This window comes from Peromyscus eremicus, chromosome 6, assembly GCF_949786415.1.
Source record: "Peromyscus eremicus chromosome 6, PerEre_H2_v1, whole genome shotgun sequence".
In the NCBI taxonomy this organism is placed as follows: domain Eukaryota; kingdom Metazoa; phylum Chordata; class Mammalia; order Rodentia; family Cricetidae; genus Peromyscus; species Peromyscus eremicus.
The window spans coordinates 72,726,558-72,740,144 of record NC_081421.1 but is presented as its reverse complement, the minus strand read 5'-3'; the positions used below and the strand labels follow the sequence as shown (position 1 = coordinate 72,740,144).

General features: G+C 39.3%; 1 protein-coding gene across 1 annotated transcript in view; it reads right to left on the bottom strand.

Annotated features, from left to right (window-relative positions):
* The window catches only part of Tbx15 (T-box transcription factor 15), a 105,901-nt gene that overhangs the window by 34,958 nt on the left and 57,356 nt on the right, over positions 1–13,587 (bottom strand). Inside the window, exons 2-5 of the mRNA XM_059264918.1 lie at positions 11,057–11,270; positions 7,329–7,430; positions 5,478–5,649; positions 4,280–4,447 (exon numbers count right to left, since the gene is read on the bottom strand). Coding sequence (XP_059120901.1) covers positions 4,280–4,447; positions 5,478–5,649; positions 7,329–7,430; positions 11,057–11,270 — 656 coding nt within the window. The remainder of the gene's footprint in view (positions 1–4,279; positions 4,448–5,477; positions 5,650–7,328; positions 7,431–11,056; positions 11,271–13,587) is intronic.

The following is a 13,587-nucleotide window of genomic DNA, read 5'->3' as shown; positions in this document are numbered from 1 at the left end:
GCAGCTGTATTTTTCAGTGAACTTCCAAATGCTTCTCCCCAGTCACTGACACTGATTCACACTCAGCTATCAGACTGCAAATTAGAGTGCAGCAGAACAGTGACTTATCAAAGCTGTATGCTCCACCAGTGGCAGATTCCAGAACTCATACCTATAACCTTCCAGTTAGCATTCGCTACCATATCACAGGGCAATGTTTAATTGTTCTCAAAATAAGGCACCCTCAAGTTGGAGGAAGATAAAATAATTAGACCGTGGATCTAACATGATGAATGTCATGAAAGAGGTGCAGTGCCCTAGTAGGACTATGAAGGCTGAGTTCATGTGCAACCAGGAAAGAAGGCTATAGGCAGAGGTTAGTATTTTCACCTAACTTGAAGAGAAGCAACACAAACAGAAAACATGGAAAGAGAGTGGGCAATCCTGTGAAACTACCTGTAATAGCAAGACAGTGCAAGTTCAACAATAAAATTTCAGCTAGATCCCACACTCTTGCAAGTATGCTATGGGAGTAACAGGAAGTGAGTCTAGAAATAAAGCCAGTGATTTAAGACATCAATGGAGAGACTTGAGGTCCTGGACTTTGTATCTCAGGCTCTGAGGCATCATTGCCAATTTGTGATGGATAAATGGTGGCATCAGCATTGTGCTTTCTCGAGATCCTTCTAGAGATGATGTGAGACAGTTGGGGAGACATTCTGATTGACATCTACAAAACCAATAAGAAGCTATCTTCAGAGCCAAGGTGAAGGGGTGGCAGGGCAGAACAAGGGAAAAGCAGTGAGATTAGAAAGAAGAAAATGTGTCAATAGAAGCAACAGAGTCAAAAGGAAGATTTGTGAGGAGGTTCTGATGTCTCACTTGAAAGACCAAAAACAAGTCACCAAGGATGTTAGTGAACTGAAGACCATAGAGGAGTTTACAGTGTTTTTGTTTGTCAACAGCAAAATGCAAAGTTCCTACCTCTCAAGAGTGGATCTGCTTAAAATATGATCTAGAATATTACAGGAATCTTTTAAAATGTTACAAACATGAAAATGTTAGGCTGCCTCAGGTGGGTGACAGGATATTGCTCTCAATACTCACTGTGGGGGGAAAGGAGGAAAAAATTATAATTACCCATCTTCTCAACCATCCTTGGAAAGCATAAGACAACCCATTTTCTAGAAGAAACTGAAGTCCAGACAGAGAAAGTCACTTTCTTGTGGTGACTTAGATGCTCATAGAGGTGTAAGACTCTGATCCAGCCCTCCAAATGTCTGGTCTGTTACTGTCTGAGCAACCGGACAGATCTCTTCATGAGAAAGACCTGCTGATACTTCAGCTGAGTTCTGCTCCTTCCACTGGGCTTCCTTTCCTGTGTTCCTCCAGATATGTTTCTAAGAACACTGAAGACCTGCTATACTGGCTCTTACCCTACACAGGCCTCCTATTTCCTTTAAAAGATAGATAATAAACAACTTTATCAGAAAAGATTGCTTCTCATTCTGGACCACAGAGGTTAATAACAACATAGCAATTAGAAAATATATCTTACAAATGAACAATTTCTACTCCCCAGAATCTTCAGGAAAAGTCTGAAAATCACCACTATGTAGCAAGCCCTGATATGTAGGATACAAGCTTCATGATGCCCAATGGGAAAGACCTGAGGTTGCGGTGTTTTATTAGAAGGCACTGTATTATATTAAATCACATCTACACAGCCAAAGGGAGTATTAAACAATCATGCTGGTTGATTTATGCAGCAACTGGGGACTTGTTAAATAGGCAAAGGCTGTTACCTTGATCTCAAAACAAGCAGAACTGAGTATGACCCATCTATTTTGAACATCATCACATCATGAATTCATCAGCTTTTCATGAAGACAGAGATCAAAGTAGTAACCTATTCACCATAATCCCTTCATGAGCCAATGCACGTTGTTCAATTCCCAACCATCTACTTTTCCCTAATGAACGATTTATTCTTTAAACCTGCCTCTATCCCCTGCTTTCCTCTGTCTTTCTAGGCCCAGCCATATGGCAATGCTGACTGATTCATATACACTCTCTACCTACCCCCCACGTAATTCCATGAGGCAGGCATATTTGTGGATACAGAAGGCACAAACTGAAAGAAGTTAAGAAACCTATTCCAGGTCACACAATTTGTCAGTGTTTCAGTCAGATTCAAACAGGTGGACTTGCTGTGGAATCTCCCACTCTTAACCATGACCCTTGTCCTGCCCCCACCCACCTGCAGACAAAATATATGTCTGAGTGAAGTGCACTACGACAGTGGACGCTTCTATGAGAGAAAATGAAGTAATGAAAGAGGTATCATGTGCTTGTGTTGAATCCCCCTTCATTGTCAAAGTAAACTGAAGCCCTGGCTTTCCGGTGGGTTACAGTAATGGCTCTTGTAGCCTGTAAAATCAACCGGTGAAACAGTACTATGCTCATTGTTTAGCATTCTGTGTTTTTCTACCATAAGTATCCTGAAGTTCAAATGCATATTACCACAGCACTGCCTTAAAAAAAACACAAATTAAAGCAGTAGCTGGCCTCCTACTCCCTCTCTTCTGAAACACAGTGAGCTTCAGGTTCTAATTGTTCAAAGGGCCATGTGCATATCACTGCTATATTTTGCATTGAAATTTAAAAACTTTACTGAAGATTTCTGTGCAGCCCCGCTCAGACTGCTGCAGCCTTCCTATGTAAGAAGCTTGGGGGGACTTGGTAATTTAAACGGCACCCAAAACAAATTCATGTTTTCCTCTACCTTACATAAAACATAGCATCAACGAAGAAAATCTGAACTTAGGAGCACTTTCCACATGCTGAAAAAGTCTGACAATCAGATGCTTAATCTCCTCAGGAGATAAAGAAGAACTTCTAAGGAATGTTACCCAGATAGACCACGACAGAGAGAAATATCCTTTCCATGTGAGATATAGATTATTTTAAATAAAAAAAAACACCATCACCTAGCTAGTACAGAGAAAGTACCTGATAAATATCAAATGTTTCCCTCAATTGCTTTGCGCTCAGAATAGAGCAGCTGATTCAAAAGGCAACAAGTGTCATAATATTGTAAGTTCATTTTGCTTGCAGTTGATCCCAAATGAAAGAATGCTAATGTACAGGCTTAATAATCTAAAATCCTTGTTTCAGCAAAGGATTCACTCACTGCAAGTATTCTACTAATTATACAATTTGACAAATATATGATTATGGTACAAAATGGGTTTGATTGCACATTTTAGGGAACTTCATAAAGTAAGATTACTTATAAATCCATCTAGCTACCCTCTTCAAAAAACAAAACTGAGTAATGTTTAAAATAAGACAGTAATGCCCTGTCACTGTCTCTGCCCTTCTCCTAGCCACATGTCTTCTATGTGAGTCTGGCTGGTTTCTGTGTATGTGTCTAATTCAGAAAATGAATCAACACTTCCAAGAAACCTCCAAGAATCCTCTGGCTGTTACCTTGATCTCAAAACAAGCAGAACTGAGTATGACCCATCTATTTTGAACATCATCACATCATGAATTCATCAGCTTTTCATGAAGACAGAGATCAAAGTAGTAACCTATTCACCATAATCCCTTCATGAGCCAATGCACCTTGTTCAATTCCCAACCTCTGGCCCTATGTTTGCTGTTGAACTATTCCACTTTGTTATCACTGTGTTTACACATTTTTCTCTTAACTAACACTCTCAAGGAGAACCATCATCCTAATTACTCCATTAGCCAGCTCTGTTTCTCTACAAAGGCTAGAACCTAATAACTTCTCAATACCCATTTAATAAATGAATATATATGCCAGAAACAAAATGCTACAGATCCCTAGTCTGCTTGCTGATCACATGAAAGTGTACAGAGTCTGGAAAGGAAGCAATGAGTCTTACAGTTTAGAGGCCTGGTGGCTTTGAGGTCACATGGAAGAGAGATGCACATAGAAATCTTCAGACCTGGGAGGGAGCAAGACTCAATCCTGCACAGTGAGGACTGTCAGGATGTGGAAGAGACCCCGAACACAGGAAGACACGAAGACAACATAGGAGCTTGGTGCTCTTGATGAGGGAGCTTGTGTTTGAGCTAAATGTAGACCATGTCAGCTGTCACTGGGCATCACCACACTGTCAACAACGTTTCATGTGTGCTGCAAGACTGGCGTCTCTCATTCTGACTTTTCTGTGTCATTGAGAAGAACTAAGCATTCCTCACCAATAACAAGACAAAGGTTCTTTGAAATCTGGGAGGCAGCAGGCTATCCACAGTGGCCTCTTACCTGCTGGTTCTGATAGGCTGTGACCGTGGTGAACACCGTCTCAGGAAAGTTGAATGTTTTCACCCCATCCCCTACAGGCACAGGTTTGGTGGGTGAAAGATCACTGCTGAAGTCTTTGCGGATCACATGGACTCGAGGCTGGTATTTATGCATAGAGTGCAGAATGATCTGAAACAAGAAGAGGAAACGTTATGCTAGGTGTGACTTAGAGGTCCTTGCATCTTTTCAAACTCTCACACACACAAAAAAAAAAAATAAATAAATCACAAGATGGAAGCATTGTAGGAGGAGGACAGGTTAAGGGTAGGATGCACAGGGGCCTAGAAATCAGTGCTTCTACTCCTCAGGGCAAGAACTAAGCCGCTGGCTAGCATTACCTGGAAATGTATAACAGGGTATACCTATTGTGGACGGTAGATGTGGTTCACTTGTTTAACTGGAAAAATGCTGGCCACCCATTCTCGTGTTAAGACAGCACTCGACTAAACCTTCTCAACCTCTGCCACGTCTCATATTTTCCCCTCTACCTTCAATTTTTCAGCAGGTACCCATGTTTCCTTTCAACTCTACACTTAGTTCTTCACACTCATTGAATTTGTGGGCTTCATTTCATGTCACAGAAGTGTAAATGGCATATTTGTGACCTTACCACCTCAGAAAATTACTATTTCCTTGAAGAAAATAGCCGTAGCCACCAGGACAAATGCTGGCATTGACTGAACATTCAGTACATCCTTTATTGCCAGAGATAAGTCAATAGCATCAGTTGTTCCAATTGTTCCAGCAAAGCTTGAGGCTTCTTTTGTAAATTCACAGCTTTCTTCACCGATCAGCCAAAATGGTCATTCATTTGATTCTCATAGGTATTGTCTTGTGAGCTACTCTACTGAATATTGTGGTTTCTTTTACCAGTGTTTAATCTGCCCTGTGTTTCTGTCTTACCTCCTTGACCGGGCTATGGGTCCCTAGAGCAAAAAGGACTTTGTCTGATAAATATAAGCTGATACATAGCAGATGGTTGCTAAATGTTAGATTTGTAATAAATGAAACTTAAGTGGATAAAAAAAAAGTTTATGCTTAGTTGCTTAAAACGGCATACAGATTCTTATTTTACCTATTAGAAAAGGCCTGGGGCTAATTAGCTCTAAAGCAAAAGGGAAAAGAGGGATTGGGGAGTAAATGGAGTTCTTTAACTCACATGTCCTTGATCATCCAGTTCATTGTTGGTCAGCTTGAGTTTGTCGAAACTCACCACCTGTCTCATCCAGGTGTCTCCAGAAGCTAGGGAATCCGGGTGTATATAAACCCTTGGAGGCACGGGGGAGTCCGCATTGCCAGCCACCATCCACTTGGAGCTATGGTACACATATCTGAGACACAGAAGGAGGGGGAGAATTTAGAGACAGATGCACAGAAGAATGGAGACCCAAGAAACAAATGAAGAAAGGAACGGGAAAGATGAAGGGATGACAAGAATGGAGAAATAATGAGAATGACGTGGAGACTACAAAAGAGGAGAACAGAAATGTGGACAATCAGGAAAATGAAACTGCCCTGATAATGACAATAGGAGGGAATGGGGGCCGACGGAGAACTGTTGTTTTTGATGATCAAAGCCACAGCTCTGACGAGGAAAACATTCTCAGAGTCCCTTTTCTTCCTCCTCTTTCTCTGTGCCATGCACCCCTGTGTGCACACAGGCATCCTGAATCCCTGAGTCTAGCTAAAGAAAAGGTATTTTACTGCAACCTTTCACCTTTCAAATGCAAACCATATAATCTTTAGCCACTTGTTCAGGATTTTGCTCCTTATTAAAAACATCTTCCATATTGTCCTATAAAAAGCAGCCATGTGCAGATACCCTCCAGGCTTCTGACTCATTAACCATTTCCTTGCTAACTGTCTGAATTCTGCGAGGCCTTTCTATGAGAATGGGGGTTTTTTTGCATTAGTGTAACTACTCCAAGAATCGCCATCAAATATTCCTAGTGTTCGCTTTAATGAACTTGGTTTGGAAAATTTTCATTGTTCACATCATTTTCCCATGATGCCCCTGTACATGAGATATTGATTGTAGCAAAGGAAGTCTGTTTTCCCCAAGCTCAACAATTGTCCTGTGGTCCTCACCCATCCCAGGTATGTGGCACCTCCTTAAGTTTGGGTTCTAAAGGACTACATGGGCACAGAACTCTAGCAAATAGAAGCACTCAGCCAGAATTATAGCTTCCAAGATTCTCTTTAACTTACTGGAAGCATTTTCTCACCTAAACCCTACAATATAGACCATGCCTCTCTTGGACGGCTCCCTCTTCGTATTATTATTGTTCTGGCTTCCGCATCCATATCTCACCTCCAAATTCAGAGGCTTACAGCCAAATTCTCATACGTTAGACATTTTTAAAATGCACCACTGATTTTACTGGGATCTCAAGACACTAAGCAAGCCACCATGTTTTTTATAATAACAATATAAATGCCATCAAAGAGACTTGGAGAATACATTGAGATAAATCTGAGATAAAGTTATTTATCAAACTCACTTGCACCCATATTAAGGACAGTTAAGTTATAGTTAAGTTATTATTACCCTAATAAGATTCTCTTCTTACATTCTTTCCAATCCTTCAATTTGTTCTTCTCTATCTTTTCAAGAGTTGCATGTTAGATGTGCAATTGAATATATTGCACTTGCCTACTTCCTTCCCCCCAAAATGCCTTAAATTCCAATTCATTTATCATTTCACAAGACAGATCATTCAATGTGTTCATCCTTTTAACATTACCTCAGTTAATTCCAGATTCAAGAAAGAGCCACTTAATTTTTGGTCCTATAGAGGACACTGTAAAATCCTATTCTGTCCAGAGACATACGGAGGATTTGAAAACACACTTAGTAAACCCTGGTTTCCTATCTTTAGTTACTGTTTCCTGCCTGGTATTCTACCACACAGACCACTGGCATACCCTCTGCCCTTATTCATGTAAGGAGTTTAAGGAACTGCCCTGGGATACTGGTGATTTCTACAATTCCAGATTCCAGAGTTCTTACCTGTATCTTTTATTGTCCACAGGCACAATGTCCATTGCTATATAGTATTGTTGGTGTGGATCCAGGCCAGTGATTTTCACTCTCATGGCAGGAAACATCCTCCTGTGAAAATAAACAAGGGCATGAGCTCAAGAGAGGAGGAAGATAAACTGGAGTACAAGCTTAAAGTGTCTTCTCATTGGGTATTTTAAGCACATCCAAGTCCGATATCCACTAATTCCCCAAGTTGGCTAATTACTATTTCACTGTAAATGATCACTGCAAATGATCAAGACTAATATTGCCAAAATTTCATCTCTTCTTAGCTTAAATTTATTGTACCTCATGATTCATACACTCAAACAGTTCATACCTGACTCTGCTTTATATTTTAATTAACCTTTTAGTAGTATATATCAAACATTTCACTGAGTTTATTTGGAAATTGTCACTGAAAATTAATTTCCCAAGAAAATAATGAAACAAAATGAATTGCTGCTGGTCTCCAAACAAAAGACCACTAAAGATTTTTTTCAATGCATAAAACTGAACAAAAATTTCTGCAATTTCTCAGGCTGTCAACGTGTGTGTCAGAGGAAGGACCCTGTGGAATAAGGAGCAAATACCAAATGAAGTCTAGTGGCCTCTGGGCAATACCTTGCTTCCACCACAATGGCTTGTTAAACTTGCCAAAACAAGTGAGGTCAGGATGTGGCACTTTACAGCTTCTCTCATAACTGAAAGGAGGAGAGGGCACAGCTCAAAAGAGGTATTGGATTTCAACAAGTCTAGAATAAAGTTTGCCATTCTCTTCAAAAACTCCAAGAAGAAAGGAAAGACACCAAGCTTATTTGCATCAAACCAGACATTAAAAAGTGATCAGTTTAAAAATATAGATTGCCCTTAGAGTGCTCTAGGGTACTTGTACACAAAATACTACATTAAGCTTAACCATCTGGGGCTAGTTAATGGAGCTGAGCCGACCACGGTGCTAATGAGGTCAAGGTCACAAGCTTGATCCACATATGGCCTAATTGGCTTTGCTCCATTTCACGGCCATAGACCATGCCCTGACCTCAGACAGCCATCTTGCAAATGTGTGCAAGGCTTTTTATACAAGTCTCAAATTCAATCCTTATCCAGCAAAAGTAACCCATAAAGCAAATGTCTGTCTGGCAGCAAGTCTGTACTATAAGAATCAATTTTGAGAGACAAGAGATCTTTGACAAGGATGGTGGTGAATTCTGAAATAGTTGCACCAAATGCATAGCCATTCCTCCTCCACACTTGATCATTTTCCAGTCATTTTATATTTTCTCTTCTCATCCTCACAATTTTAATGAGGAGGCTTGAATTTTGGTCTTACCAATAAAATGTGATGAGTAGCTACACTCAATAACATTCACTGTGAGTTACATACTTTGATCTACACTAATTCTTCCAAACATCTGAGAGCCTTAGTCTATACTTTTGAACACAGACCAGTAATTGCCTTCTTAACAGCAAGAATTACTATTCTCCTCTATGTTTTAATTACTAGGAAGCATCTGGTGAGAGACAGAGAGAAAGCTTACTAATGGAGGCGAGAAGATGTGCCTCCTCTTGGTCACCTACAAGGGCTATGCTACACTGAAAGAAATGGATTTATTTTTGCTTTAATAACTTCAAAGAAAGGGCACTAGATATTTTTAATTTGATATTTTCATTGTGACAGTTATATAATCCTAAGTACTCAAATTATAAAATTACTTTGGGTAAATCATTCCATTCCTATCATCTATAAGACAAAGCAAGGCAACTTATGGACTGTCCACCTGCTTTCAATATCTCCATGTATCTTCTGAACTCTCCAGATACTGCCCAATTTTTGTGTTAGTATTTTAATACTTTATACAACATAAGTCGTAACACAATGAAAAAGAAATTATCTTTCATATCTCATAAAATAAGTCATGTTTGGTATTAATTTTATGGTTAAATTTAGGTCAATTCTGTCTTCTAAATCCATTAATCCCAAAAGGCACCTCTGTCCATGGTGCTGATTACACGAATTGGTTGGTGTTCCCCAAATTGAGGGCTCTGTACAGCTGGATGTGCAGGAAGATATAAATGGTGAATAGTATTTCCCTAGTTGTAATAAGACATACAGTCTTACCTACCTACCTAAGAAAAACAGAACTTCAATGTGACTAAAGAAGAAACTGCTAGGGAGTATGTTGGTATTGTCAAGAATAGAGAGGATTTTTGTAAAAATATATGTGCAGAATTTCTGAACTTAAACACTGAAATATTGGAGGTGCACCAATGAACTGAGTTCCAATGTTTGTAGAGTGAGGGATGGCATTAGGAACAAGACTGCATGGCAAACATAGACCCAACAACACAAATATGAAAACCAAAACCAAAAACCATTCTAGACAAAAAGTAGGTGTAATATTTTGCCTCTCTCTATTCAACCTCTCTATTAAAATAAAGTTCCTTTAATTTCTTTGTTTTCCTCCAATTTTCAACACCATGAAAAGCAGAAAAGGAGAACACTAAAATCCAAGTAATGAGGTGGCACTGAAGATAATTCTCCTTCAAAGCTGAGCTACACAACAAGCCTTTCACCACTATGAAAAGTTACAGTGCAATAAGAGTACCAGAATAGAAACAAGAAGGGATTCAAGTTCATTTCATTCATGGTTTTTAGATTTTTTTATTGAATGTGTTTGTTTCTCTATATCCATTGAGATGTAGAGAAAATATAAACTAAACATAATGAGTATTTCCATGAAAATAGTGTGGAAGCAACTAGTTAGATGGAGCCTTTTCACTCTGATGATGTATATAACTATATAATATATATATGCTTTGAGAAAATAAAATAGTATAGTCATGATTAATTTCAATAGCTATTCCTATATACGTAAAGGCCTAATCCAAATTCAGTTTTATCTAAATCATTTTCATTTTGAGTCAGAGACAAGAACTACAACTTTTAATGGGGAGGATTGATAAAATTATTATATATTTTAAAGCACCCCAGATGCATGAAGTTTGGAGTTACTGCTCAATAGCCCTTGCCCTCATGAAGCTGATTAGCCTTTTCCAGTCTTCCTTTCCTTGAATCCACACAGAAGAGTCACATCTCATGTTGCAGGATTCTTGTGAAGTTCAAGTACTACGTATGTTCAGTGCCCAGCACAAAATAGACACATAGTTATGGAAAACTGAAGGATGCCGGTAAAGTCATGGTTTAACTAAAGGTGCCTCTTTTAAGAGAGACAGTGGTTTCCATACTTTCATTATCTTGGGTAACTAGTTTCATGAGAGACTCTCCTAATCATAATGAAGTTATATAATAATTTCAAGTCAACAACAAACACTATGGATCAATAACCTTGGCTCAACAGCTGCACCAAGCCTCATTCTTAAAAAGGCATATGATTACTTTAGTCTTCAAAGATGTAAACTGTTGGTTTTAGAAAAGGTTTCTTGAAAATATTACATGGAGGAATAAGTATTTGCTTTGGACCTAACTTTACTCTATTATGTGTCAAGAATTAGATGAAGAAGTATGTTTGAGGATGAAAAATGTTGTTTGTGAGAGCAGACACAGTAAGACCACATTAGCAAATTCAGTTGCAGAAGAGGAAGTTCAAGGTGCTTGAGCTTTGCTGACTCTACCACAGGTCAGTACAAATGGGAGTAACAGGGCCCACTTCTGTAGTGCCTTTGAGTTTGGTCACTCAACAGAACATCCTTACCTGCCTGCTTTGGTGATGATCATCTCCGTTCCAATATCATGGAACCTCTTCCAGAGGTCAGCACATTGTAACTCCACCTGAATCTCCTCCATGGTAGACATGGCAGCAGGCACTGGGCCTGTGGCACCAGATGCCAGGTCAGTGTGAGTGCTGAAGGAACAGGAGGTCCGCTCAGTGAGCACCTCGGAGTCGGACCCAGTGCTCTGCTCAGAATCTGCAACGTGAACAATCAAGGCCAAGGTGAGAAACTGCCCAGTTGCCCTCATGCCTGGCTGTAAAAGAAAGGGGTTGGGAGACATGGTGGGCTTGGGAGAGGAGTGAACAAAAGAGACTTGAAGCTGGGAAGCTCCAGAGCCCAGCACTCATGGAATTTTATTATTTATTTTATGGTTTGTTTTTGTGATTTACGACCTTCCTTTGGGTTTCATGTTTCCAACGTGACATCTGGCATTTTAGTAAGTTTTAGCAACAGCTGAAGAAATTCGGTCTGAAACAGGCAAAATAAAGAGTACCAATGTCACCGTGTTGAAGGGAATGAGGCCAAACTGGAGTGACAAAATAAATGCCACATGAAATGAAAGTCACAAACACAGACTCCATCTCTGGGCCTTGATTGGACTGTTTGACTTCTTGCTTCCAGCATCATGTCCTCTCACTCCCTGACACTCAGCATCTCTGCCCACCACTCAGTTATTTTTAAACATAGAAATATTTCCTCCACCTCTCTATTCTCTGACCGTCAACGTAATAAAAAGAAGTGCATCTTTAAAAGCAGTATGTGACACATTTGAGTAAACAGTTTTTCCTATAACCCCAATCGGACCTTTTTTGATAGAGGGGAAAAAAAACAAAAACCTCTTTTGTGAGGCAAGGATATAACCAAGGAAAAAGTTTCTAAAGAAAGCAGTTGAAACAAAAAGAATAGATGGGGTCAGGAGACACCTTGATTGGTTTCTGAAATATGGGTGAGGGGAGGAGTGATCCAAACAAGAAGGTGGGATCCAAAGCAACCAAATAAAAGCTGAATCTGATGTCCTGGGCCATACGGGATTTTCTTGTACCTTCTCTCCTCAGACACAGGAGGGGGGTAAAGGGACTGGGAGGTACTAAGTGGGGGAGTGGAAGGCTGAAATCAGATTTTTCTGAGACGTTTAAGCTTTACTTTCAGGAACCTGATATCAAACTTCTAAATCCTAAAACTGCACACATTCAAGTCATTTTAGTATACTCTTCTTAGGTCAAATGATATCAAGCCTTGGAGACCTGTTTATCTAACTCACCACTTAATAAGAAAGATTCTGATTATATTCCCTAGAAATAAATACATAAGTAGAGGTTACAGGAACAACATAATGCTTAGATAAATGACATTTCTACTTTTCTTCCAAGAAGACTGTTTATTTGTTTATTTATTTATTTAGGTTTTTTGAGACAAGGTTTCTCTGTATAACAGCCCTGGCTCTCCTGGAACTCACTCTGTAGACCAGGCTGGCCTTGAACTTACAGAGATTCACCTGCTTCTGCCTCCCAAGTTCTGGGATTAACGGCATATTCCATCACTGCCCAGCTGCAGACTGTGTATTTTGACCATGTGAATTCCCCCATATCTTCTCATTTCTTCCCCTCTCTCTTTCTTGTCCTTTTCCTTCCTCCATCCATATATATATATGGATGTGTGTGTGTGTATATATGTGTGTGTGTATGTATATATGTATATATGTGTGTATATATGTGTGTATACATATACATATAAATCCATATATAAGATCCACAAATGAGCAAAATATACAATACTTGGCTTTCTGAGTCTAGTTTATTTTCCTTAATATGATGATTGTCTTCAATTGCATCCATTTTTCAACATACAAGATGATTTCACTCTTCATTATGACTGATTAAATCCCATTGTGTATATAGGCCACATTTTCTTCATTTATTCATCTGTTGATAAATGGTGCTGCAATAAGCATGGACTTGCAAGTATCTGCGTGGTGTTGTGGCTTCCCATCCTTTGGGCATATACCCAGAGGGGATACAGCTAGGTCATATGGTATTCCATTTTTAGATTTTTGGAGGAACCTCCATACTGATTTCTATGTTGAGTAGGCTAATTCCCATTCCCACCAGCAGTATATAAATGCTGTTTTTCCTTCACATCCTTGCCACAATGTGTTCTTATTTTTTTCTTATTTAATTGAAATATAATCACATCATTTCTCTCCTTCCACTCCTCCCTCCCATGCATTCCATACCCCCAAATCCCTCTCAAATTTATGACCTCTTTTTTCTATTGTTGATATATATTGATAGATATGCATAAATAAATATATAAATACAGCCTGCAGAGTCCATTTAGTGTTGCTTATATGTATATGTTTTTAGGGCTGACTACTTGGTATTCAATAACATTTAGGGGACTTGCTGTGGAATAATGCTTTTGTACACCGGTTTAATAAAATGCTGATTGGCCAGTAGCCAGGCAGAAAGTATAAGCAGGATAAACAGACAAGGAGAATTCTGGGAAGAGGAAG